The sequence below is a fragment of the Mytilus edulis genome, chromosome 1, assembly GCF_963676685.1.
Source record: "Mytilus edulis chromosome 1, xbMytEdul2.2, whole genome shotgun sequence".
Taxonomy (NCBI): Eukaryota; Metazoa; Mollusca; class Bivalvia; order Mytilida; family Mytilidae; genus Mytilus; species Mytilus edulis.
In genome coordinates this window covers 40,084,554-40,110,730 of record NC_092344.1, presented here as the reverse complement: position 1 = coordinate 40,110,730, position 26,177 = coordinate 40,084,554, and the positions used below count along the sequence as shown (strand labels likewise).

The following is a 26,177-nucleotide window of genomic DNA, read 5'->3' as shown; positions in this document are numbered from 1 at the left end:
TGTTATTGATTACTGTAAAAAGATAAACGAACAATTTCTAGAGGATCCCAGCAGCCAGAAATCCAAAACCTAGATTTGAATTTCTTATACTGATAGGGTGTCATAGCCATCAAAATCATCCAGGTATATAACTTGAAAGAGGGCAAACGATACCAGAGGGACAGTCAAACTCATAGATCGAAAATAAACTGACAACGCCATGGCTAAAAATGAAAAAGACAAACTAACAAATAATAGTACACATGACACAACATAGACAACTAAAGACTAAGCAACACGAACCCCACCAAAAACTGGGGGTTATCTCAGGTGCTCCGGAAGGGTAAGCAATCATGCTCCACATATGGCACCCGTCGTGTTGCTCATGTTATTACAAACCCGGTAAATAGTATAACTCGGTAGGTCACATTCATGAAAAGGGAAGGGGATTGTAGTTACGACATAAGGAACACATCTCATATTATCTGTCAAACGGTTATTCCATAACGACCAACCTTCTTGTGATGGTGTCCGTAAAATTTACGAAGGGATGATTTTAACTTCACCATTTTGGGACTCTTGGTTTAATAGCTTCCTTGTGATGAAAATAGTTGTTCGGTTTTAAATAGTACTTTCTAAATCATTCTTTTTTTTATTCTATCATGCTATCTGTTCATTAGACCAAAAAAAAAAATAAGACATGTATTTCCGCTAACCCTACCTTACCTAATGTTTAGTGTTTACCCTTACACTTTTTATGCCAATTTTGAAAAAGCACTGTTAAAGTCAGACTAATTCCCTAGTAGTTCCCTGCTAAAAATGATTGTACTATTGTATTGTTTATTTGTGTAATTCTCTGTCCTGAATTGTCTTGCCTTTATTTGTACTGTATTCCTGTCATATAACGGTGTCATTTTAGTGTTATATTTAACATTGCCATAAAAGTGCAAGGATTGGCTAGCCACACAACCAGGTTCGATCCACATTTTTTTCTTGAAATGTCCTGTAGCAAGTCAGGAAAATAGCAGTTGGTACCTTATAGTTCGTTTCTGTGTGTGTTGCATTATCGTTTGTTTTTGTTTACTTCTGTGTTTCTCTTATTTCGTTAATTCTCTTTTATAGTAGATGTGTTATCTCTCGGTTTTAGTTTGTAACCAATATTTGCTTTTGTCTCAATCGATTTATGACTTTCGAACAGCGGTATACAACTCTTGCTTTTATTTGTAAAATAAAATGACATTGCCTAGCTACCTATCTACCCTTTTTCTTTTTCAGCACGTTAGCAAGCACACATGTATTATTATATTATGGTCTTAGACGATTTTTAGTATGTTCATCTGAAAGTTGTCCTGAATTTGTTTTAGGGATTCAGTGGTTGCAACCATATTTGTCAGGTGCCAAGCATGCATACTTTTTTTCTATAGTCTTTACCATAAATTCCAGGATGCTTGCTAAATTGGACACTTTATAATATAGAAACACTCATAGGTTATCTTATATACATAGACAAATTTTTAGACAATTTCTAACAAAACTTGGCCGCCATCTTCAATTACTCTGTAACTGGCAGGGAGGAGTACAAGAGGCAATTTTAAAAGGGCTTGCTAATGTTCATATGGCATTCTGTATGCACATGTCCCCAGTCAGGTGTATCATCTGTTGAACGTCGGTGTTTATGTCTTTCATATTTAATTTTGGTAAATTGTTGTATTAAATTAGGCTGTAAGTTTTTTCATTTGAAAAGTTTTCATATTTTACTTGTTTGGACATTTTATATCATACTATACGGTATGTTTTTTTCTAATTGTTGAAACATATACGGTTCGGGAATAATTGCTTACACCCACTTCATTTGAACTTTTGAAACAAAGTTTGGTTGAAATTCGTGTAATGGTTTAAGTGGAGAATATCTTAAACAATCAAAGCTATTATTAAATTATAGCCAACCTTACTATATGAGGTTTTCTCGTTGTTGAAGGCCTTACAATTGCTTATATTTACTTTATCTAAACTTTGTTGAATAGTTATCGCATTGCCAATCATACCACATCTCCAAAATTTAGTAATATAGAAAAGCGGAAAAAAGATAGGCGACAAATGGTTTCAGTTCCATTAAAGTGCAAGCAATTGTTGATTTTTTTGTATGTTCTTTTGACATTATTGCAGATCGACATTGTATTGCTGATCATTTTTCTGGCTGTTAGAAGGTTTTTTACTATCTATAAAAGTTCAGAATTCAATAAAAAAAAACTAAAACATGGTAATTGAAGGATAATACATTCCCTAAGCATCAACCATACTGACCTATTGACTATTCAGCAGCTGTATACTACTGTTCCCTTTAGATACACTTTGTTTATAATTGATCCGACTCACAATAGAAGCTTTGAAGGGGCATATCTTTGAAAAATTTAACGGTCAGACCAACTATTAAAGTGTTTATTCACAAATTCCAATTCCTTTGACCTATGATGGTTTACTTTTACAACTTATGGCGTGGATGGAGAGTTGTCTCAATGGCACTTATACCACATCGTCTTATATCTATATACTATTTTGTTGAAATCAAATTACTGACGGATATACATATATCACTAGATACCATGAATAAATTTAAACTCATGAGTTGGGAGAACTCATAAACCGAGGGTAACACCAGTCCAGTAGTCAGCACTTCGGTGTTGACATGTATATCAATTATGTGGTCATATTTATAAATTTCCTGTTTACAATACTAAGGTTTTTCTTATCCCAGCCACTGGTATTTGTTTGACTTTTTAAACTATTTTGATCTGAGCGTCACTGATGAGTCGTATGTAGACGAAACGCGCGTCTGGCGTATTAAATTATAATCACGGTACCTTTGATAACTATTTACACCACTGGGTCGATGCCATTGCTCGTGGACGTTTCGTCCCCGAGGGAATCACCAGCCCAGTAGTCTATGGCACTTTTGTGTTGACATGAATATCAGTTATATTGTCATTTTTATAAAACTTTGAATAATGTTCGAAAAACAAAGGGTTTTCTTATCCCAGGAATAGATTACCTTAGCCGTATTTGGCACAACTTTTTTGGAATGTTTGGTCCTCAATGCTCTTCAACTTTGTATTTGTTTGGCTTTTCAAACTATTTTGATCTGAACGTCACTGATGAGTCTAATGTAAACGAAACGCGCGTCTGGCTTATTAAATTATAAATCTGGTACCTTTTATAACTATATAGATTACCTTAGCCGTATTTGTCACAACTTTTTGGAATTTTGGATCCTCAATGCTCTTCAACTATGTACCTGTTTGGCTTTATAATTTTTTTGATATGGGCGTCACTGATGAGTCTTATGTAGACGAAACGCGCGTCTGGTATACTAAATTATAATTCTAGTACCTTTGATAACTATTGAGAGTACTTATAAGTTCAGAGAACTGATAACAACAGCATGCTCATGTTTTACCATAACTCAAAACTATAATTTGATATTTGGATTTTTAATTTAAAATAAAAAAAATATAACATGTATATAAAGAATAAATAAATTTTAAATTTTAAATTTAACATAAAAATTTGAGCAGCATATAACATGTATATAAAGAATAAATAAATTTAAAATAAAAGTAATATAATAATTTTTTTTATATTTTATAAAGATTAGTAATCCAAACAAATTCTACTTTTGTCCTATTTATATTAATGAAATGATATCCAAATTAATGCATATTTTCTCTATCATATAGGTTAGTTCAACTAACAAAAATGTAACATTCATACCTAACATGATAATAAAAATTATCTTTTGAAATTTTATATAATTTTTTGAACTACCTTCTTTAGTACATTATATTATCAGTGTTTTGGTTTCTTTTTACTTAATCTTTTCGAAACTTAAAATAAATATGTCACTATGAAATTTAAATAAATTGATACACTCAGCTTTGAAAACATTTCGCAATGATCATGTCTATTCTGAGAATCCATATTAAATTACGTAGAACCAAATAACACATGGTCATTAACCTGATACAATACTGATAAGATCAATATTCCAAAACAATGTATTATTTTAAAACTAATTTATTTTGATTGGTCCCATTTAAACTATTGTAGCATTCGCTCCATTTGTTTACAGGTAACTAGATCAAAATACTTCCTGGTTTTAAAACCGAATTCACACAGGGTAGATGTGTAGAACATGTGTGCGAGGGGATAAACATGTCCACGGGCAAAACACCTTTATTTTGGGTGTTTACCCTTGTTCTTCAACTGAATATTGTGGCCACTGCCATTGTTGCTGCAGTGTGTCCAGTAAGCCCCTTCATCGGAAAACCCCCCTGTGACGAAACATGTTCGAAGCCGGTAAGTTATAAATATGATTAGTCGATTTTATTTTTCATTCATACTTAATAACTAGACGTGTATTTAAATGTCAAACTATTTGTTTACCATAAAATATATTGGCACAATTCCTTCATTATTTACTTACACTTGGTCACATATGTTTATTGATATGTCATTGTATACTATAAACATTACGCATATCAAAAGAATAACACATTTTTGATCGGTCAAGTGTTCTCATAGAAAGTAAATAAGTTAAACGTGTGTGGACAAAACTTTAAAAACTGATTTCGACTAAATGTTATCTCTGAATATTTATTCGCTTCATTAGCATAATAGACATAATACTGAATCCGTACTAAAATGTTTGTTTATTGCATAATATAAGCTTGAAGAAATAAAAAGGTCAAGAAATAAAAAACGTCAAAATTATATTTATATAGATGTGCAAAATATTTAGTTTTTGACTTACTTATTTATGTATGCATGTAATTATTTCAAATTAATTCTATTAGGGCCAATCGATACTTCAAATAAGTATGTTCCATTAACAATACATCACAATAAAAAAAATAAGTACTAGTATTTTGTATTTTTACGGTGAACATTTTTTAAAGCAACATGCATCTTGTTATCTAAAATGAAGGCAATTACTTTCTTTCCTTTCGGAGCACTAAGTTCTTCCCCTGTTTTTGTATATTTTTTTTTTATTGCTCTGTCTTTGGTTTTCTATGTAATGTTCGTCCTTCCATATTGTTGTCTTTTTATTTAAGATTATAATTTGGAGTGCATTTTTTATGTCTTCTTGTCCTTTTTTAAAGTGATATATTAAGGAAATTTGATGTTATCATTTTAAAATTTAAATGACTTTAGTCTGACATAGCTTTCATAAAGTGCACAATTTTCAAGATCAAAAAAAACACATAAAAGCAACACCAAAACATTTTCTCGGTGTCCGTAAGATACGCTTAACAAAAAAGAACATCAATGTCATCTGATCGACCATGATGAAACAGAATTTTTATCCAATTGAAAAGGTGTATGGCTTGTACTATTTTATTTCTGTTTTGCAATATGTCACCTTCATGGCATATCACAACGTTGATGCAAAGGTTTTTAAACTAGAGATGTCATGTCATTAGAAACGCGAGGTGCTGGATTCTTAATCCAATTCCCGCAGAATTCGAACTCAAAGTTATACATCCCATATTGCTAGACAGCCCTAGGTCTTACAGACGAAAGACATGGGTCCAGGTAACCATCTACCTATTAGGAGTTTGATCACTAAGTACTTACCCTTCCGGAGCACCTGAGATCACCCCTAGTTTTTGGTGGGGTTCGTGTTGTTTATTCTTTAGTTTTCTATGTTGTGTCATGTTTACTATTGTTTTTCTGTTTGTCTTTTTCATTTTTAGCCATGGCGTTGTCAGTTTGTTTTAGATTTATGAGTTTGATTGTCCCTTTGGTATCTTTCGTTCCTCTTTTTATATCACCAGATCAAATAAAAATTATCAGTAGCATTATACATTAAATATTTTTTAACAAATGCGTTATAAGTTCATTGTGTGTTATAGTTTCTAGCTAGAATTAATCGACCACAAGAAAAGGTAAAATCATAGTGTGTAAATTGGTGGCTCGGTCTTGTTTTTGTAATCATAACTCACTTTCATAATTTATGTACTTCACTTTCTACATATTTATAGTAATTTCCGCATGGTTTTAACTAACAATAAAGAGATAAAGGTTATCGTATTAGAGGAAGTGACATTATATCTCAGATTCAGGTATTCCATTTTATTTAATATTTCCGGTTTTCCAGTGGACATTCCAATCTGATGTTTACTTTTTTTTTATCATTTGAAGTGTTTTTACTATTTATCAAATATAACTACGCATTTTCATTTCTTTTTGTTAAAATTAATTTCATGATCGTTTTTACACTCACTGGTAACGGTATACTTCAAAGGGTGCATGACCTTAACGTAATGACATGTGTGAAAGAGGTTGGGATTAGTATAAATTTTGATAAACATTATGTAAAACTGAAATCAAGCACATTAAAACAACTCCCTCTTAAAAGGTGTCTACGGTCCAAATTGATTCTTAGAGGTAGCTAATATCTTTAATATATAATGTAAAATATATCAAATATGCATCTAATCATTTGCGCTCCAAAATTAAATCAAGTGCTTTCTACAAACGTTTTATAGCTAAATGTAGCAAAATATTAAATATGCATGTTTATACAATAACGTGTTGTACTTGTGTGTTTTTGTTCTTTTTCTTATTTATTTTTTTATCATTTTAAGTGTTTTTACTTTTTATCAAATATAACTACGCATTTTCATTTCTTTTTGTTAAAATTAATTTCATGATCGTTTTTACACTCACTGGTAACGGTATACTTCACAGGGTGCATGACCTTAATGTAATGACATGTGTGAAAGAGGTTGGGATTAGTATCAATTTTGATAAACATTATGTAAAACTGAAATCAAGCACATTAAAACAACTCCCTTTTAAAAGGTGTCTACGGTCCAAATTGATTCTTAGAGGTAGCTAATATCTTTTATATATAATGTACAATATATCAAATATGCATCTAATCATTTGTGCTCCAAAATTAAATCAAGTGCTTTCTACAAACGTTTTATAGCAGAATGTAGCAAAATATTAAATATGCATGTTTATACAATAACGTGTTGAACTTGTGTGTTTTTGTTCTTTTTCTTATTTGGTTTTGTTTTGATTGGGGTTTTTTTTACTGTGTTTTGTTTGCATTAATTGAAAAATGCTGTTATCTTGTAATATATATTATTCTTATTTAGTGTAATTACAGACAAAGAAGTATGAAAAGTGACAAATTTCAGCGGCACAATCTTACTTGAAATATATATCAACAAGCTCACTTCTGTCAAGATCATGTGCCTAAAAATGAACTTTCCCCGGGAATACTACCAGTGGGTTTTCAACTAAGAGACATAAATAAATCAAACTTTCAAATCTTAAGACTGAAATACGAGTTTAAATCATCACATAAATTATGAAAAGAAAACTTTGGCTGTTGTACTCTGTCATTATTAAAATATTACCAAAGAGACATTTATGTAAACTTGAAAGGTGAATTTTATATAAATTGAACTTATTTACAAACATCCAAACCCGGAAGAATCAGCGATTTAAAAAACAATATTAGTTGCCGGGTTACGGTTTATATCGTAGTATTTACATTTAATATTTTAATTAAAATGTTTATCATCTGATTTTGTATAAAGAGATTTGTTATTTGTTATTGTGCAACATAAGTTTGTGTCAAATATACAATATGTTAGTCTGATTCTATTAAAGAGCACGATGTCAAAAGCAATTCTATTTGTTTAAAGTTATATACAAATATCAGCAAATTTCAGTCCTTCCCTCCACTGAAATGTAACACATGTTTCTGCAACAACGTGGCAACTGAACATGCACTGTCAACTAGAAATTTTCCTAAAATTAGAAATAAAAAAAAGTTTCTTATGCAGAAAATAATTTTACACCCAAACCCTCCCATAACCTTAAACAGTAGTGTAACAGAACAACATAAGAACAAACTTTAGAAACGAATTGAAAAGGGCTCAACTCAGATCGATATAAAGCAAATGAAAATACAAAAAATAATAAAAATTCAACAAATAACAGATTTGAGAGTACTCGCAATTACTTAAAGCTGGTACAAAGGCAATATTCACTCATAAAAACATGTCTCTGAGACAGAAATTTCAATCGGTACACACCAAACACGCAATGGGTGTAGTATAATGACCTCATTACGTGTCAGAGAAAAACACGACCCTGTAAACGTATACAAATCCATCAAAATATCTATAAGTTCGGGGATTTCTACAAAGAATAAAGTTAAATTAGTATGCTGTAATGTAATTAATAATTTGATTGATAAATATGTTTTTATATCTTTCAAATATTTATTTCAAAATGAAATACTTTAATTTACGTTAACGTAAAAGGTAAACATTCGATTTCATCTTAAAATTCTGTAAACATATCCAACAGTTCAAACTTTAAAATTGATTTTCTGTAATCTATAATGTGATGTGGCTTCCTGCTCCATAACACGAATGATATTATTGTACCGAAAAAGTTCATTTACACTTCAACCAGGAAGACAATGCGATAATCGGGATATGACCCTGCGGTTACTAGCACTAACAAAACCATGCTTTATAATGCTTTTATTGAAATGTACTATATGTTTAATATACAAATACATGTACATACCAAAGATAATATATAACAATCAGAGTCTTGCGTACAAACTTTTAAGCCTATAATGAAAGAACTCCGACAGTAATAACCTTAGTTGATATTATCCGATTTAAATAGCACATTAACTCAAACTCAAAGTCAGAAACCAGTACATGTAATTCAGTGGTTGTCGTTTATTACTTACAGAAGTATTTGTTTTACGTTCTTAGCATAATTTTTATATTCAGGTAATTTGTTTTCTCTTGTGGATTGTTCCATAGAAATCATACCGTAGCATTTTTTTTAGCTAACCTTACTGAATGGGTTTTGTCGAAAGCCATATGGTTAACTGTTTTTATAGAATATTAATATTCCCTGCGTCGTACATTGATTGATTGTTGGTTGCTTAACGTCCAGTGGCATCCTGCGTCGTACATATTTTTCTGCCAAATGGTAAGAAGTTAAATAAGTAATAACTAATAACATATTCATTAGATTACTTCTATTATGATTATAATATAATTTGGTTTAGCATAAAGATGGTCATACCTAAAACAAAGAATCAATATAAAAACAATATTGTACCATGTCAGGAATTTGACAGTTGTTATCCATTCGTTTAATGTGGTTGAGCTTTTGATTTTTCCAATTGATAATTGACTTTCATTATTTTGTGATTTAACTTTTTGCTTGATAAGACAATTTCTTCAGCTTCTGTTATTTTATCCATATTTGTATCTTCTTTGTGGATCTGAACATCGGTAAACTACTTATGTCTCTTTTTTACTCTGTAAATGTATTGTCTGAGGATGACATGAAGGAGAGTGAAAATATTTAACACTTTATATATATATTTAAGGACTATAAGATGTCAAATTCATGAGTATACCTTATTCTCATATTTAAATAAATCGAATCCAAATTACAACAAAAACCATAAAAAAAATATAAAAATTCATTAAATCGTTATAATGTATCAGCATTTAGTTCTTATTCTTAAATCTTATTATGAATTGTGATGACCTCTTAAGACTGCGGATGATCAAATGAAACAATATAAACATAAATAATAAACAATGAGACAAATAAGTACGTGCAATCAAATAAGGTCTGTTTGATTTCATTCTATTGATTGAAAATATGTGAATAATACTTTTACCTGTATACGATTGTTTGTACTTTGGCCTGACCAATAAACACAATAATAATTCTTCGTGATTTTTTTACAATCTTTTCAATGTACACATTATGTTTATGCTGACCACGTATACATGGGCAACGAATCCCCACTAAAGGTCAAATAAAATGTTGCATGACGGCGAATTAAAAGCCAGTAATATATCAGCGAAGGTTTGTTTTTAGATTATTTAATCGGGAATTGAACCAAGCTGACTGCTTATAATGAAATATTGTTTCTATATTACGCTTTATTATTTTTTTGCGGAATAAATAGTAGTATACTTTTTGTATAATATAAGTCCCTTTAAGTTACAAAAAGCCCGGTTGAAAACACATTTTACCATTGTTTGATTGTGTAGTACATCCGAACTTGATATACTGTTTTCTTCTTTTGAGGAAGTACATAAAAAAACCAAATTAAATGATCAGAAGCGAGAACAGGTATATCGTAATATCAGATTTTTGTCATCTTAAATTACCATACAATTTAAAGTGCAGAAACGAGATGTTTAAGAATTTGTTAAGAAAGTGTGGATAATAGTCAGCGATACTTTTACAAAGGCATTTGATCGTTATGAAATAGGTTTAACCAAAATTAAATCCATAAAATGAAAATTAAATAGATCTTTAACGACATTGTTTTAACTCATGAATTTCGATTTTGATTTTCAATCAGATAAAAAATAAAATGATTTAATTTTGCAAAAATACAATTTGTCTGTGACGATTTATAGACAGCTTTTCACTTCAAGGAAAACATAATGAGATTACTTATTACTAATGCAGGAGTCATTTTGCGTCAATAACTGTTTTTCAGGGGTATCATTTGCGCCAAAATATTAATTTTCAAATGTATCAATAGCGCCAATATTCGGAACTCTTTACGTCAATTTACCTGTACACACATATATATATAATTGATTACTATGATATTTATTCGGGTCTTTGTGGCTTATAAAGTATTCTTATGTAGGAGATAGTTTATCATGATAAGGAACACCTGGAAAGAAATGACTTAAAATGCATTAGACAGTCCATGTACAGAGAAAGAGGAGACAACCTATTACTTTTCTAAATACTTTTAAATACAAGATATGCCAAAAGAAAAGAAAACAGAAGTTTTTGCTGATAATGTTTTAGGTACATATGTTGATGACACAGTGCTTTGTTCCCACCATCCGTCTGGGCTGAAACTCTATCTGCCGCAAGACGTACTGGTAATGGTGCAGAAGCATTCCACAGGAATTATAATGAACTGTTTTATGAATCGCATCATTCAATGTTTGTGGGTTTTTTTAACAATATAGTAAAGCTACAAGCGCTTCTACATACATTTAATTGGGGAGTATTTATGCAGCAGCAGTAAGAAGTAGATACGTTTCAGAAATGGAAACATTTGACGTGTAAACTGCCAGTCCCAAGTCCGAAAAAAAGAGGAGGGAAGTCATTTTTTTTTATTTGCGCAATCGCATGTTTCATTTTTGGAGCAAATGATACTTTGTAGTTTCGAAACAGGTGGCGCAAACATAGCATTGGAGAAAAAAAGTTGTGGCGCAAAAGGACGCATTTTCCCCTTACTAATAAATGCTCACACAAAAAGTTGTGTTAGAACTTTTGGGAACTCTTATGTCACTTTTTCCTTCTTTTTGCTCTTCTGTTTGTTATTTTTTTTATTAACTTTATATATGCTTAGATTTTTGTTGGTTTTATTTGTTGTATTGTCATCGTATTTTATCCGCTCCTTGCGTGGCAATGTCTTCATTCTTGTCTTTCAATTATTCTTCTGTTATGTATGTTATTCTTTCATATTATGACTATTTTCCTTGGATTGAATCTTTTTATTGGTTTAGAATTGGTTTTGGAAGAAGATTGGGTGCCTGCGCCGTAAAATCAAATTAAAGAATTACCAAAAAAAGTATTTATTTTTCTAAATATTCTTAGTTTCTGTAATGTAAAAGCGATATTCGAAATATTCGATATCACTGAATAAAACATTTCGAATGCTAAAAACAGCCGTTAGAAAATTAAATACAACTAAATTAATCATTTTAATTCAAAGTGCTATTCTTTTTTCTACAATAACCATCAACTGATGCTTTTTGTTAGACCACTTGATCTGGTTATTTTGAATAATAAAAACGTCTGCGTTTTATATCTATGTTAGTTAATTACGTCCTTATTGTTCAAATGTGTTAGTATATAAATTTATCATATCCTAAATGAAATTATTATGTCGATTTTTACATTACAATATAAAACTTAAAAGTACAACTCTAACAATTTTTATTATGTAGTTAGTTTTGATATCTTTCTCCTCTCCCTTAAAAGGTGTATTTTATGATATATTAACATATGAATTTTTTTATATTGCACATTATTTATATTGTTATTTATAAATGTTATACATGTTTCTATCAAAAAATATCTGCATGTTACTCATGCTTCGTAAGGATTCCAATCACCCAATTCAATTAGATTTTAAAAATGCTACCTCTCAAAGGGAATTATACTTACACAAAACTTTTGGTATGGATGTTCCGACTAAGGTTCTAGGTTTCATTCTTGAGCAGTTGGCAACATCTGATGTTTGCATTACGGCTTAATTTGCTGATTCACATGCTGTCTAATTTGATTGATAACAAATATAAATAAGTTAATTCAGCCTTTCATTTCAGTTGCTGTGTTTATTTAACGAGTGTTTGATCCAAATAAATTGAACACAGATATCACTGAATGACTATAAAACTTATCACATTTTTTGATAATAGTTATCAAAGGTACCAGGATTATAAGTTTTATAAATTTCGTTTATATTTAATGTTTTCTTTCTTTCGTATATCTAAGAATATTTTTTTTATGTAATGTGTCTCAATTTATGTTCTTCCTGCTTATGTGTATATGGACACATTTTAGTTGATGGAGATAAAAAAAAAAAAAGAGACTTCCACTTGCGGACGTATTTGTTCTAAACTAACTTTCCATTTAATTCTTCCTCCAAGACTACTATATCATAACATATGTAAAGATATCTTTCCTTCTGAAAAGTGCACGGATTCAAGTAATTTAATGGTATCTTTTCACGTAAAACTTAAAATATTTTGATTGTAGCATAGCTATTTAAAAAAGTCCGCATATCAAGCAAATTTGTCGTAATTTTTTTTTAAACCATATAAGGTAAACATATTTTCTGTAATTAGATCTTAGAGTTCTGAGTATGTAATTCATTTTCTGTAAATTATTTTCTATCATGGCTTCCTGATCTAACCAAAATCTTTGTTCATATTTAACCAACATATTCAGGTCATTATATCCAACCAGGAAGAGCGAAACAATGAGATATTAAGGATATGACTTTGGCGAACTAGCAATAATTGGTAATGCTTGATATGTTCTTAAGGTGGCTCGGGACTATTCGACTGCGCATAATTTCACGCATGAATTACAAAAGTATTTGTTGTAAATTCGATATAATTTTTTAAAATATTTTCATTGATTATTAATATTAAATCATTGTAGTTTTGTGACTTATAGAATATTTTCGTTATTATCCGTATTTGTAAAAGGGTCAAAATGAAATTTCACCCATTTTCACCATTTTCCCGCCAAAATTTAGGTTTAAGGCAAAATATTTTTTTTCCTTATCGGTGACCTATGTTTTTTATTTGCTCATTCTTTGAAGCTATATTTCAGCTTTTTATATTACAGTTTTGGACCAATTGTCATAGAACTTTTTTTTTTATATTCCGATAAAATATGTCAACACCTCTATTTTCCCTATCATTTCATTGAAAAATGGTCCCTTTTACATACCTGTTTAAAAGTAAAATTTTGAGTTTAAATGGTCCGTGACCCCGTATTTTTTTCGACCAATTTGATTCACTTTCTGTAAAGAATAAAATAACAAAAAATACGGCACTTCTGATAGAAACTTCGAATAGTCCCGACCCACCTTAAAAGGAACTTCACATACCAACCACCGTAAAGACTATACGTTTTAAAAAAAATTTAAGGGCATACTTGCAAAAGAAATAAAGTAAATGACGAACTGCAATCATTAAAAGTCAAAGATGCGAAAACAAATGTGACTTACGGGCAAATCTTTTAAAATACGTTGAATGTATTTTTTCGAAATAAAAGTTGATTGATTCTTTGTAGAGAGGCGAAATATGTCACTATTGTGTTTATTCTTAATGTCGACATTTAAACTTTCTATCTTTTGATAAAGTCCATGTATAAATCGGTCATATATGGATCAAAGGTACCAGACGTATAATTTGTTAGAAGGGAGGGGCGTTTATGTTATCGATGTTTTATCAAGAATCCAGTAGAAAGAATGCCTAACTAATATTGATAACAATTTTTTATTACGAGGGGGGGGAATTACAAGATAAGATATGGGAAGACATCAACCCAAAACGAAATCTACAAAAGACGAGTGTCTTTACCAAACTTTTAGACTTAGTGACATATTTCCTATTTTTATGACTTGGTTCTTTTATCACGCTCTTTATAGCAAATACCTAAATAGAGTTTTCGGTTGTTTTTATCGTAATAAAACTTTTATCGTAGTTATATTTGTGATCCTTTCTTCAAATCTAATCAAATCAATTTTTCGTCAAATATGAATTGCAAGATTTTTTTTGCGAAATATGTATAATCCGGAAGACATATCAAAACATAAATTGCTTTTCAATTTTTCTAATATAAGAATTTATTGACCATTAAAACTATTTACAAAAAATGTCCATGTGATCATAAGATATCTATCACGAGACAAATGCACTATATTACATCTAAATTTTCCGTCATTTAAGGAAGTACAAGAATCAACAATTCAATAACTGGAACGAGGCAGTATGTAGATTTTATTAAACTTGAAACAATTAGAATTCAAAACTAATAAAGAAAATCAAATACAATATTCAATTAAGCATATTGTTCAGGACGGGCTAAGTGGTTGACAATTCTCATTGTCCAGTGAGCCTTCATATCTAAAGATCTTTGTCATGCATACTATGTTTGCATTAGTTTTATATATAAGTTGCTTTGTTCTAGAATATATCCTGGTTTTGTGGTTCATTTTTTGCGTAACGTTGTACAAAAGTCTTTAAATTTTAAATTTTATTTTTCCGCACACAAACTGTTTTCCTGTGTTCCTTGTTGATGAATTAAGATGCTTATATCTTATTTTATTTTTTCAAGTTTTAATACGCAACTAATTTTGAATAAAATAAATATTAATCATTAAAATAAAATTAACGGTACCAATTTTTCTTGCACCAGATGCGCATTTCGACAATACATGTCTCTTCAGTGATGCTCGTGGCCAAAATATTTGCAATCCAAAGCATATATAAAAGATGAAGAGCTATAATCCAAAAGATCCAAAAAGTAGAGCCAAATCCGTGAAAGGAATGAGAGCTTTGCATGAGGGAGATACATTCCTTAACTTGTTCAATTATCTTGAATCATTTTAAAATCGACGGTAACTTTTGTTTTCAAAATGCATGTTGTATTGTTTCGGTATAACGTAAGCACATTCATACAGTGTGCATTAAACGTAAAACCAATTACTTAAATCTCAAAACATTTGAAAACCAATTCAGTTCTTTTTCCCAAAGAGCTTTTTGTGTAATACTAGTTGTAAAATATATTAATTACAATTTTGTTTTATATTCTTCAGCCTCGAATTCCCCATGGAGATCCGTTTACATGTAAAGCTGGTTACAACTTTGGTTTGTTTATTGATTAGTTGTTTATTTCATAATATAGCGAACACATATATACACCGGGGGAAAACACAACACAAAAAATAACACAAAGAGACATCATAAACATTACATAATCATGCGTTCACTTTACCTTCATCAATTAAAAAAAAAGTATAAAAACTCGTGTGATGCCTGTTGCAAGGATCTCTATTGTATGATGTTAAGTATTTATTTAAATAAAAAATTCTTAGTACAAGTTTTAAAGAAGAAAAAATAAATTACCATAATAGATTTAGCTAACAGAATTTAAAGGAGCACTGAATCCCTAAAAAATATGCAAGGTCTTAATTTGGCTTTAAAATCATTCGCGATATAAAACAAAATCAAGTGAAATGTGTATATCGATTGTTAAATGGTATGTACAAAGTCCTAATTTTCAGGTTATCTTTTAACCAACGATATTGTTAGATGGTTGCTATATTTTTAAACCAACCTCCGAGGAGATATTATTATTTTTTTATGCTTTGTTTATATATTGTAGAATGGGAAGATTTTAATCAAACATATGGATTAGAGTTTGCATTCCTTTTGAATAACACAGCTTCCAAACTATTCAAGCCGCCAATTTTGACTAACATCGCCTTACATCCACTTCCTTACAAGAACAACATAACGTTCAGTCCTGCACTTAATGCTACTTTCAAAATTCAGTTTTTAGGAGAAGCAAGTCTACCAGGTAAAGATTAATGAAAACTTCCTTTATCTAAATTACAATACATCAATAGACAGGAGTAAAATAAATAAAGTACGTGAAAGTATGCATGAAAACAAGTTATATCTACTGGAAGGGAGAAAAAATGTATCGCGATCAAATGAGAGTACTTAAACAGAAAAAGTCGTTTCTGACCACCTAGAAGTGAAGATTAAATTTTATATAAAAACAAATAACCGAGCGATAGGAACCCCATTAAAACCGGGGTGATCTGAAGTGCCCTGTTGTGGTAAGCAGACCCTGCACCACATTAGGCATCCGTCTTATTGCTCATGTTAGTACCACCCCGATCGTAAGTCTGATTCGGTAGTCCACGTTTGAGGTTTAGATTGTAGTTACGACAAGCATCGACAATGTTTTCCTGTGATTGGTATTATATTTAGTTTTAAAGAGTTTCACAATTAATCGTTCAATCCAGTTCTAATATTCAAACCTCCATCTAATGCGTGGTACACACATTGCCGATTATTGCTCCCGTTTGAGATCAGACAGCGATACGACACGAAAAGTGAAAAAGTCGGATTAGTATCCTCAATTATCTGGAATGTCCTATTATTGTCTGAACGCAGTCGTTTTAGTTCGTAACAGATTCCTACTGGTCGGGAAGGGTCCGAATAGTTCGGCAAAGCACCCCGACAGTTAGGTGCGTCCCGTAACATTCGGGGGAACTCAGCCGATTTTGTCTAGTCGGATTACAATCGTGCCTATGTCGTGACAGATTCTGTTGTATCGGATCGAATTCCTAACAATGTTCTGTGTATTCGGGACGGTGTCCTGTGGAACGGGAATGATCTGGAGAAGTCCCGACAATAACAGAATACAATACGACTGAGACCAGACAAAGCCGTTTGCAATACGATAGAGCGGACCGTGATAGGATTACGTTCCGACTGTACCTGATCATCCCGATTATGCCGACAGTTTTCAAACGGATAACTTCCGTCAGCGTCGGTTCACTGTCTTGTCACTATCTGATTTCTGTCGGATTACATTCGGTAGAATCGGGACGCAGTCGTGACAGACTCGGTCGAATTTTACCTGGCGAAAGATACAAATCGAATTTCCATCCACGATTCACAGGATCTTGATCAGACTTTTGACAAATTTTAATCGGGAATGGTCCTGTCAAGGACGGCAGTAAAAATCGTGAATATGTGACCCCAGCTTAAGTTAAGATTAATACATTTTAATTAATTGTAATACATTTAATTAATATTTAATTATATGAATAACTAATATTAAAAAATTATTCATTAAATTAAAATGAACTAAAATTTCAGAAACAAAAGCTATACTTCTGACATTTGAAAGTCCAGTTTTTCAAAACCAAGCTTACGGTAATCTCATCGACAATGCGTATAGTGTTCAGAGGGAGAAAAATCGTGATGGCAGGATTTACCGATTATTCGATTTTTCCCATTACAGTCCAGACTCGTATGATGTGGAACGACCAGTAAGTTTATCTATTCAATTCTATATATTTTTAAACTTCGGCCAAATCGGTTAATGCAAGATAATATAATTAATGAGTTCTTTGAAATAGAAACGAACTGTCAAGTTATAAGCCTGATGTTTTGTATGAGTTTGTACAACTAGAAAGACAAAGTCAATGCAGGTGTACATTTCCTACCAGCCCAGTTGTTTCGATTTTGTGTTCACATTAATTGTAATTTTGTGTCATGGCTGTTTATAAATTGAAAGGTTGTTACAAATTCTGCATTAAAAAAAAAAGAATTGTTAAGAAAATTCTAATTTTCCCGCAAATTGTCAAATAACTTATCGTACGTCGTGAAAAAATTAATTTATTCTACTCTAATTTGGATTAGACAGTCATTTATTTTGCTAATTTTTATGGCAATTTTTTTTTTATTTCATTCCAGATTCCTATCTCTTACCCTTGTCTTTATGGATTGGATGACTGTGATGGTGATAGAAAGATTTACACAATAACTCTTACTAGTATATCTATGAATAGTACTTTATCTTCCAAATACTTTAAATGTAGTCGTACCACTTGCTCACTGAGTAGTTTGACATATACAGTTAGTGTAGTTCCAGGTATTTTTTTTTATCCATTAATGTATTAGATCATTCTGATATTAGTTCTAATACATAAAATTATATTCTTCCTGAGGACTAATGAATGCAAATATCACTTTTCATTTTATGCATGATGGACTCACTACGACTTCGAACATCAAAAAACAGGATACATGAAAATAAAAATATAGAAATTCAGTACAAGATGTAAATACAAAAAACAAAAAATAAAATATGGATCAAACTCAAAAATAATATGAAATTCTGAAAAAATAAAACAGGTTCTATTCTCAATTTAATAATCTATCTCACCAACATTTAACTGTCCTGAATAATATGTATTATACATCACCAGACGTTCAGCAGCCAATAATCAGCCAAACATGCGTTTCAGTTTGACAAATTGTGAACGAACTAAAGCAAAGTTAGCAAACCTTCACTATCAAACGAAGGCACGTTTTAAAAATCATACAACCATTGTAGATTCCCAACTTTGCACATGTAGATCAAATTGTGATGTGGTAATATGTTGTTTCAAATGTCCATGTTGTATCTTCTAATATAAGTAATAATAAAAAATCTTCATCAATATCAAAATACTGGTGCATTTACATGTAGAATGGGCAAAACAAGTCACAGAAATATTCAACATTATTAAGATCTATAAAATCATAACTTGTATACAATCATGGTGTGTTTGCTTCACGCATATGTTTTTAATCTGGCTAAAATTTTATTATACAATAAAATGTTTTTATAGTTATAATTATTATTTTTTAGTTCGCTATAATGATTGGAATACAGTATCTGCAAAAGCTCGTAATCCGGATTTCGAGAAGTGGAATGCAACAATAGCGACAACTTTTTATCCTTTATCTAATGATATACATGTTGTTTTCGAACACAGGAATACTTACAGTTCATATTACGTGAAATATACAGGCCGAGATTACGAGGTAATGTAATAATGAAAAATGTGTTAACAAAAATACTGAACTCCAAAATAAATTCATAAAGGGAAGTCAATAGATTAAGGCAACAGTAGTATATCACTGTTTAACAGTTATTATTCGATTAAGCTAAAGCAAATCCGGGTAACATACTTAAATCGACGGGAGAACATGAACTATTAATGGAAAACAGCGAAAGAACAGACATAGACACCAGAAACAAAATATAAACGCGCATCACTTACAAAACCTGACAAAACCGAACACTATACTATGATCATCTATTCTAACCATGTCCTTTTAATTCCCTTTTTACTTAAAGACTTCGTTCACATTAGTGATGCCCCGTCCCCCGGCTGTTATAGTAGTAGTATTATTTATTGTGCAATGAGAAGTTATTCCGGTTGGGGCAATTTAAATCAATGAATGACGCTTTTACTATTAATTTAATACATACCTCCCTTTTATAAGGATACCGCCTAACAGTTCATATAAATACCACTTTTTTTTAATTATATGTAAAGTTACAATTACAATACATTTCTTTTCCTTTCAGAAAACTTCCTCGCAAAGCCATACCTTCAGAAATGTTCCACCTGGACATTATGAAATTGAGGTAAGAATTAGTTCACCTTTAAACTGATAAATTAACCACTTCAAATCGCATGCTGAATATTTAAAAAAAAAATATAAGAAAATTTTTGAAAAGCATTCACCATGACTCTACTCAAATAGATCAATGACAACGTAGGCCGAATATAACTCTCACTAATTGGTACTATTTTGAGATTCACTGCGTTTAAGGCAACATTAAAATCGACGCTAGTATAAAGTATCAACGATATGTTTATGCTTAAGTCGCCATTTATAATTATATTATGATTGAAATGAAGGCGTCCGTTTAGTTTTGCGGATGCAAAAATTCACAGTCACGCTCGGTAGAATTAAGAACACTTGAACTCCGATGCTATAAATCTTTTATTTATCAACTGTTTTGATTCGTGCGCCACTTATGAGTTTTGTGTAGACGATACACAAAACTAGCGTACAAATATTAACCCATGTACCTTATGAGTGTTTATTCTATTCATTTTGGTTCATAAAATTTATTAAGTTTTATTTTATAAATTTGTTGTCATTGTCGAAGATACTATACAATAACAATAAATAATATAAATCGTTCTTTTGTTTTTTCTTGTGGTACTTTTTGTTAATTTCTTCTAAGATGTATACAATAATTCTATCACTTGTACACTTTTTTCTTCTCCATTAATTCTTCTTTCTTTCTGTGATAGTCAATTGCATCACTTTATAAAGAAAAAATACAGCTAAATGTACGCTGCTCAAGTTGTTGCATTTATTGTAGTCATTCTGTTGACACGATGACTACTATGGAAAAAGTTTTTATCCTAGCTGATCTGCTATAGCAAACAATAACAATGAAAACTGCCAATTTAACAAGTTGTTGGTATTTGAAATTTGTGGTCAAATCTGTTTGCAAAACAAACGTTTTCCTATCTTAAACGACTTAAACTTGGCCTTTTTCTCATAGCTGATTTTTGTTGTGTGTGTTTGTTGGTTATCTTTATCAAATTTTATGTATATGGTCAAGGATTGGAATTGTCTCTTTCCGTTCCAAAAGATACAAGGGGTTGAGCGAAAACGGATTTTTGAAAGTTATCTTGTTATCCATTCGTTTCATATGTTTGAGCTTTTAATTTTGCCATTTGATAAGGGACTTTCCGTTATTAATTTTCCTCGAAGTTCAATATTTTTGTGATTTTACTTTTTGTCTGCATTTAAAAATTATGTTTTATTATACTCATTATTTGCAAGAGATAAAAGATGTAATACGGGCCTAAACATGACCAATGGTGAAAATAGGAATGTCGGTGTTGAATTTGTTTCTCTTTTTTTTTAAATTTATTTGGGTACATTCTGAAATAGTTTGTCACTGAATATCTACTAACGTTTTATAATGAGATTCTTAGGCTTAAAAATACGATTGTTTCAATCCCCTTACACAATATTGTCGACAATCGTTTTGGGCGTCACTGAATCCATTTTCTTTACTGACACTCTACCCTGTTATATATGATATCTATGATATCTGCCTCAGTCTCTAGCCTGTGCATTTGAGTCCTATATCCTGAAGTTCTTTTCTTTTCAAACAGTTTAATGAATGATTAAATCTAAACTAAAATGTCTTTTTTTAAGGTTAAGTGTTGTAGAGAGGACTATTCATGTATCGAGTACAAAAGTTTTCACGAAATTGTTATAGGTACGTATCGTATAGATTTCAGTAGTGAGAATTTAAAACACAGTTTGACGCTACAAAATGAATTTTTACAGAGTAGTAACGTTATGAGTAATGCCCTATACGTAAATGATACAGGTTAGCAAAGTAAAATGTTAATACATTTTATACGATTTGTAACTCATTTTTTATTATTTTTTGTGTTTAATATTAAAAATAAACATTACAACAAATAGTTGATAAACAATTTACTGAGACTCAGTTTTTGGTTTGGGTGTTGTCACTCGGACCTTATTTTTTTCTCTTTACTCGCATATGTAGTGTATTGTAGAAAATTGTTTGTCTTTTCGTCGGTTTTTCATTTTTATACCCTCGAAGAAAAAGAAAAAAAAACAAACATCGATGGTAGCAATAAACTGTTAAGTTTTTGCCAAAGAAAAAGTTTAATCGTTACATGTATTTATAAAAACAAATCAAATAACAATCCTGTATTGAGCTTTTGATTTTGCCATTTGGTTTCCGTTTTGAATTTTCCCAAGAGCTCAGTATTTATGTGATTTTACATTTTGCATTTCATATTTTCGTTAAATTGCGTCAAACAGATTTCGTGAAAATATAAATGTGTTCGTAAACATTTCATTAGTTTCTTAATCTATTTGCCGATCATGATATGAAAAAACGGATTGTCAATAAGCACTTTATATAAACCCATTTTGAAGGCTTAAGTAGCTGTCAGCTGTCTTTTTTTTTAGCACTATAACTTTCACATTTTTAAAATCCACAGGAGCTTAAATCCGAATTCACAATCCTTGCTGTGTATAGTTACTTTAAATGCGAGATAATTCAAACGCCTTAATCGACTGTATAGATATTTGACTTCAATAATACTGATAGCGGATGAACGGGTACTAACTAATGTCTGGTGAAAATTTAAAAGATGCTATCTAATAGATGTATTTTACTTTAAGAATCAAAAGATCTAATGGTGGAACTTTTCATTTTTTTCCTTCTCCTATGCACTGTAAGATTGGTTGTGCTTTTCGGTTATGTTTTGTCCTTTGTTTGATCCTCACAAGCACTGATCATATAAACTACTTTATAACTGTATGTTGACCGTTTCCTATTTCTTTATTGATGGTGCCGTTAGTCTTACAGACGCATGACCCACGTCTCGTTTTGTGTATGATTATTTGATCAACTCTTTATCGAAGATGTATATTTTCTTTTCAGAAGCAAACAAAGATTTAAATAGCATAAATGAAAAAACAATGATACATACCATATTTGCAACTGTTTCCGGTACTTGCATAGCAGTAATTTTATTAATAACTTTAGCTTGGTTAAAGAAAAGAAGACGAAAAAACATATCAAGTGAGTATTTAAATATACCAATCTAGCTATCATCGTCAAATGTTTTTTCATGTTTCGATAGAATAGAACTTAATTTCAATAAGATATCCCGTGTATGTCATATTTAAAGTGTATGTTAACGTGCTCTTTATACAGATACATCACTACTTTACGCGAGCAGACACTAGCTTCTTTATTATATACAAGTACCACAAAATAAATTATAAACTCTTTCGTATACTTGTGATATATAAGGTGCATCGGCTAGAAATCGACCTTATGCAAATGAATATTAATACATCTGTTGTCCTTTTTCGTGTTGAAAAAAGATATCTGTGAAAAGTATGTTACTATTTGAAATTTAGTTGTGATACAAAAAATACCGCATAATTCAAATTCATGTTTTATCTGGTATATGAATTTTCCAAATTCAATCAAAGTCTTATATATACCTCAGGAATAGATTATCTGTACAATAGCTGTATTTTGCAAATTTTTAGGAATTTTAGTCTTTAATTCTCTTCAACTTCGTACTTTATTTGGCCTTTTCAACTGTTTTGAATTCGAGCGTCACTGATGAGTCTTTTGTGGACGAAACGCGCGTCTGGCATAAATACAAAATTTAATCCCGGTATCAATGATGAGTATATTTACAACCACTGGGTCGATGCCACTTCTGGTGGTGTTTTAATTCCCCGAGGGTATTCCCAGCCCAGTAGTCAGCATGTATGTGCTGAAATGAATTATCATTGATATGGTCATATTTATAAATTAACTGTTTACAAAACGTTTGAAATTTTGAAATATTAAGGCTTTTCTACCTCAGGAATAGATTGCCTTAGCTATATTTGGCAAAACGTTTAAGAATAATGGTCCTCAATCCTTTTCCACTTCGTACTTTATTTGGCATTTTTAACTTTTTTGTGATTCGAGTGTCACTGATGAGTCTTTTGTAGACGAAACGCGCGTCTGGCGTTAATACAAAATTTAATCCTGGTATTTATGATAAGTCATATATGTACATGTATACGTGTAGTTGCATAAGGTCGGTTTCTATCCGATCCAGTTCAATCATTATCATAAAGAGCAATATTAATCAACAAATGAAAACTACTAAACCTGTTTTGACTAATCAGTTTAAGCTAATAAGCGCAAATTGTACTTACTTTTCCAAGGATAAGTTAAAGTGTTTCAACAAATATCTTATTTTACACCTCTGATTAATACGGATTTGACATACTGGTTTAAATGTATAATCTTTGTTATATAACTAGCTGTGTGGTTTTTAACGAACCTGACTGACTTGTAGGTCTTTGCTATATGAAAATCGATAGTATACGTTTTATTTAATCAAAACAAATCAAACTGGAGCCCGTCTTCCAAAAATGAAAACCAAGATACACTCTTTACCGACACGTTAAGATATAAACATTGCAGCAATGTGTTATGTTGTATACTAATTGAATATTATTTATCATGTGTTTTCCTTTTTCTTGATTTTATTTTTATGTATTTTTCTTATAATATTATGCTAAATTATAAAATATACTTTGGATATTTCCAGATAATAATAATATCGAACACATTGAACAACACAGTTATGTTATTTTATCTAACACCACTGGTGCTGATACCGATTTATCGATGCAGCTGGAAAGAACCTTTTCTAAACTTCGGATTGAGAATGATTGCATTTTTCGCCGCAACAATTTGAAATATGGTCATGATAATTCAACTGTTCTTATATTACTTCCTGTTGAACACGATTCGTTCAAAATGAAGACGTCAGAGGATAAAAAATATAAAGAAGTTATAGAATCGATTTCGAAAAGAAATATGAAAAATATCTTACTTGTTTACTTTCCATACATCAAAGGTGCAAAGCGTGTTAGATGGTCATTTTTGCAAAAGTTCAAAACAATCCGTCTTACAGAAGATTACAACAAAATGATAAAATTTATGAATATAAACTGTAAAAACTTTGATAAAAGTGTTCTATGTGGAATAAGATCTGAATTAGAGGTAGAAGTAAAACGGATTCAACTAATATTCCAAACGCAAAATCCAACATCAGCTGATACCGTTGGTAATCCTTTTCAAAATTCAATAGATCGTTTTGGTGTTATGGATTCTACAACTTCTCCAAAAACATTCGATCGTATATCAGAAAGTTATGAACAAGACTCATGCGAAATACATAAACCTATTGAACAAAGATGTCCGATTCATCATCCGCGTTTTCCTCATCAACCTTTTCCTGATAACACGATGTATACAACTAATTTAACAAATATTCATCAATATGAAACTATTCCGCTTTTAGGATCAGTTATTCCTCCTTCGCCAGAGATATCTGAGAGAAAACCAAAATATCATGAACCATTTAGAACTAATTCAGGAGATACTGGCTATGGACCATCACGTATGAATTCATCTTCGGATGATGATCTGCGCAAAGAAGACACCTTGGCCGATGATGAAAGCTTAATTGACCAAATAATGTTAGTAAATAAAGATCACTTGCCATCTACACCTTCCGAGATTGATCCAATGTTAGCAATAAACTTCCAAATGTAAAAATATTCATTTTACATTTATGTATTTAATAAGTTTTAACATATACTTTACCTCAGCATGTATGCAATTCATTTTACAGCCGATCGCATTCAGTGTGAAGTTAAAGGTAATATATTTGGTTGGCTTGCTTGCTCGCTGAACCGTGAAGTCATTAGTAGGGTAGGTAAACTCCTCTCCTTTAAAAGTAGACTAGTTCGACAGATAATAAATCTATCTGTCTATAGGACTAAGATTCTTCGAAAGGAGGTTAGTATATATATACCTTTCTAATAATGACTGCAAGCTTACCAAATATATTACCAGTAACTTCACACTCAATGCAATCGGATGTAAGACAAATGGGAAACTAGTGTACGTGATTAATTCAATAGCATGCTTATTATAATTAAATTAATTTCAATAGTTGCCACAACACTATGAATTATGAGAAATATTTTAACCTTTTCTGGAATCTCACACGTTCTGCATGGAACTTCGATTTGGAAAATCAACGCAGTAATGTATGAAGTCCAGATCATACGGATTAATTATAAGTATTATCTATCCGCAATATTTTAACTATGAAAGCGCAACATGTGCAATTATGTGAATCTCGTCTTCTTTGATTTTTTTAGTAATCCTTTCGTAGTTTTTGTATGACTCCATAGTTCCATTAGAGTTGGGTATAGGTTTTTATTATATATAATCTATTAAAATATTTCAGATCTGCAATATTATGTCAGTATTACTTCAGATCTGTGCTGTAAAATTTGCATTCGTTTATTAAAATTGTGTTTAATGAT

General features: G+C 31.0%; 1 protein-coding gene across 3 annotated transcripts; it reads left to right on the top strand.

Annotated features, from left to right (window-relative positions):
- Positions 1-4,097: 4,097 nt before the first annotated feature.
- On the top strand, positions 4,098-26,177 carry LOC139482497 (uncharacterized). 3 transcript variants are annotated; one of them, XM_071266415.1, is made up of 11 exons: positions 4,098-4,332; positions 5,889-5,921; positions 15,422-15,473; positions 15,991-16,185; positions 17,502-17,674; positions 18,102-18,279; positions 19,042-19,217; positions 19,768-19,827; positions 21,429-21,492; positions 22,699-22,839; positions 24,383-26,177. In XM_071266415.1, the coding sequence occupies exons 1-11, from the start codon at positions 4,189-4,191 to the stop codon at positions 25,393-25,395; spliced, it is 2,229 nt and encodes a 742-aa protein (XP_071122516.1). In that variant the 5' UTR covers positions 4,098-4,188; the 3' UTR covers positions 25,396-26,177. The 3 variants fall into 3 exon arrangements, with proteins under 3 accessions (XP_071122516.1, XP_071122523.1, XP_071122527.1); XM_071266426.1 differs by lacking the exons at positions 4,098-4,332; positions 5,889-5,921 and adding exons at positions 6,004-6,098; positions 14,553-14,592; XM_071266422.1 differs by lacking the exon at positions 5,889-5,921 and having other exon boundaries at positions 4,114-4,332.

Coding starts and splice junctions, on each gene's coding strand:
- LOC139482497 (XM_071266415.1), top strand. CDS start 4,189: ATGTCCACGGGCAAAACACCTTTATTTTGGGTGTTTACCCTTGTTCTT. Junction 5,922..15,421: donor TTAATCGACCACAAGAAAAG/GTAAAATCATAG, acceptor TATATTCTTCAG/CCTCGAATTCCCCATGGAGA. Junction 18,280..19,041: donor TACAGTTAGTGTAGTTCCAG/GTATTTTTTTTT, acceptor ATTATTTTTTAG/TTCGCTATAATGATTGGAAT.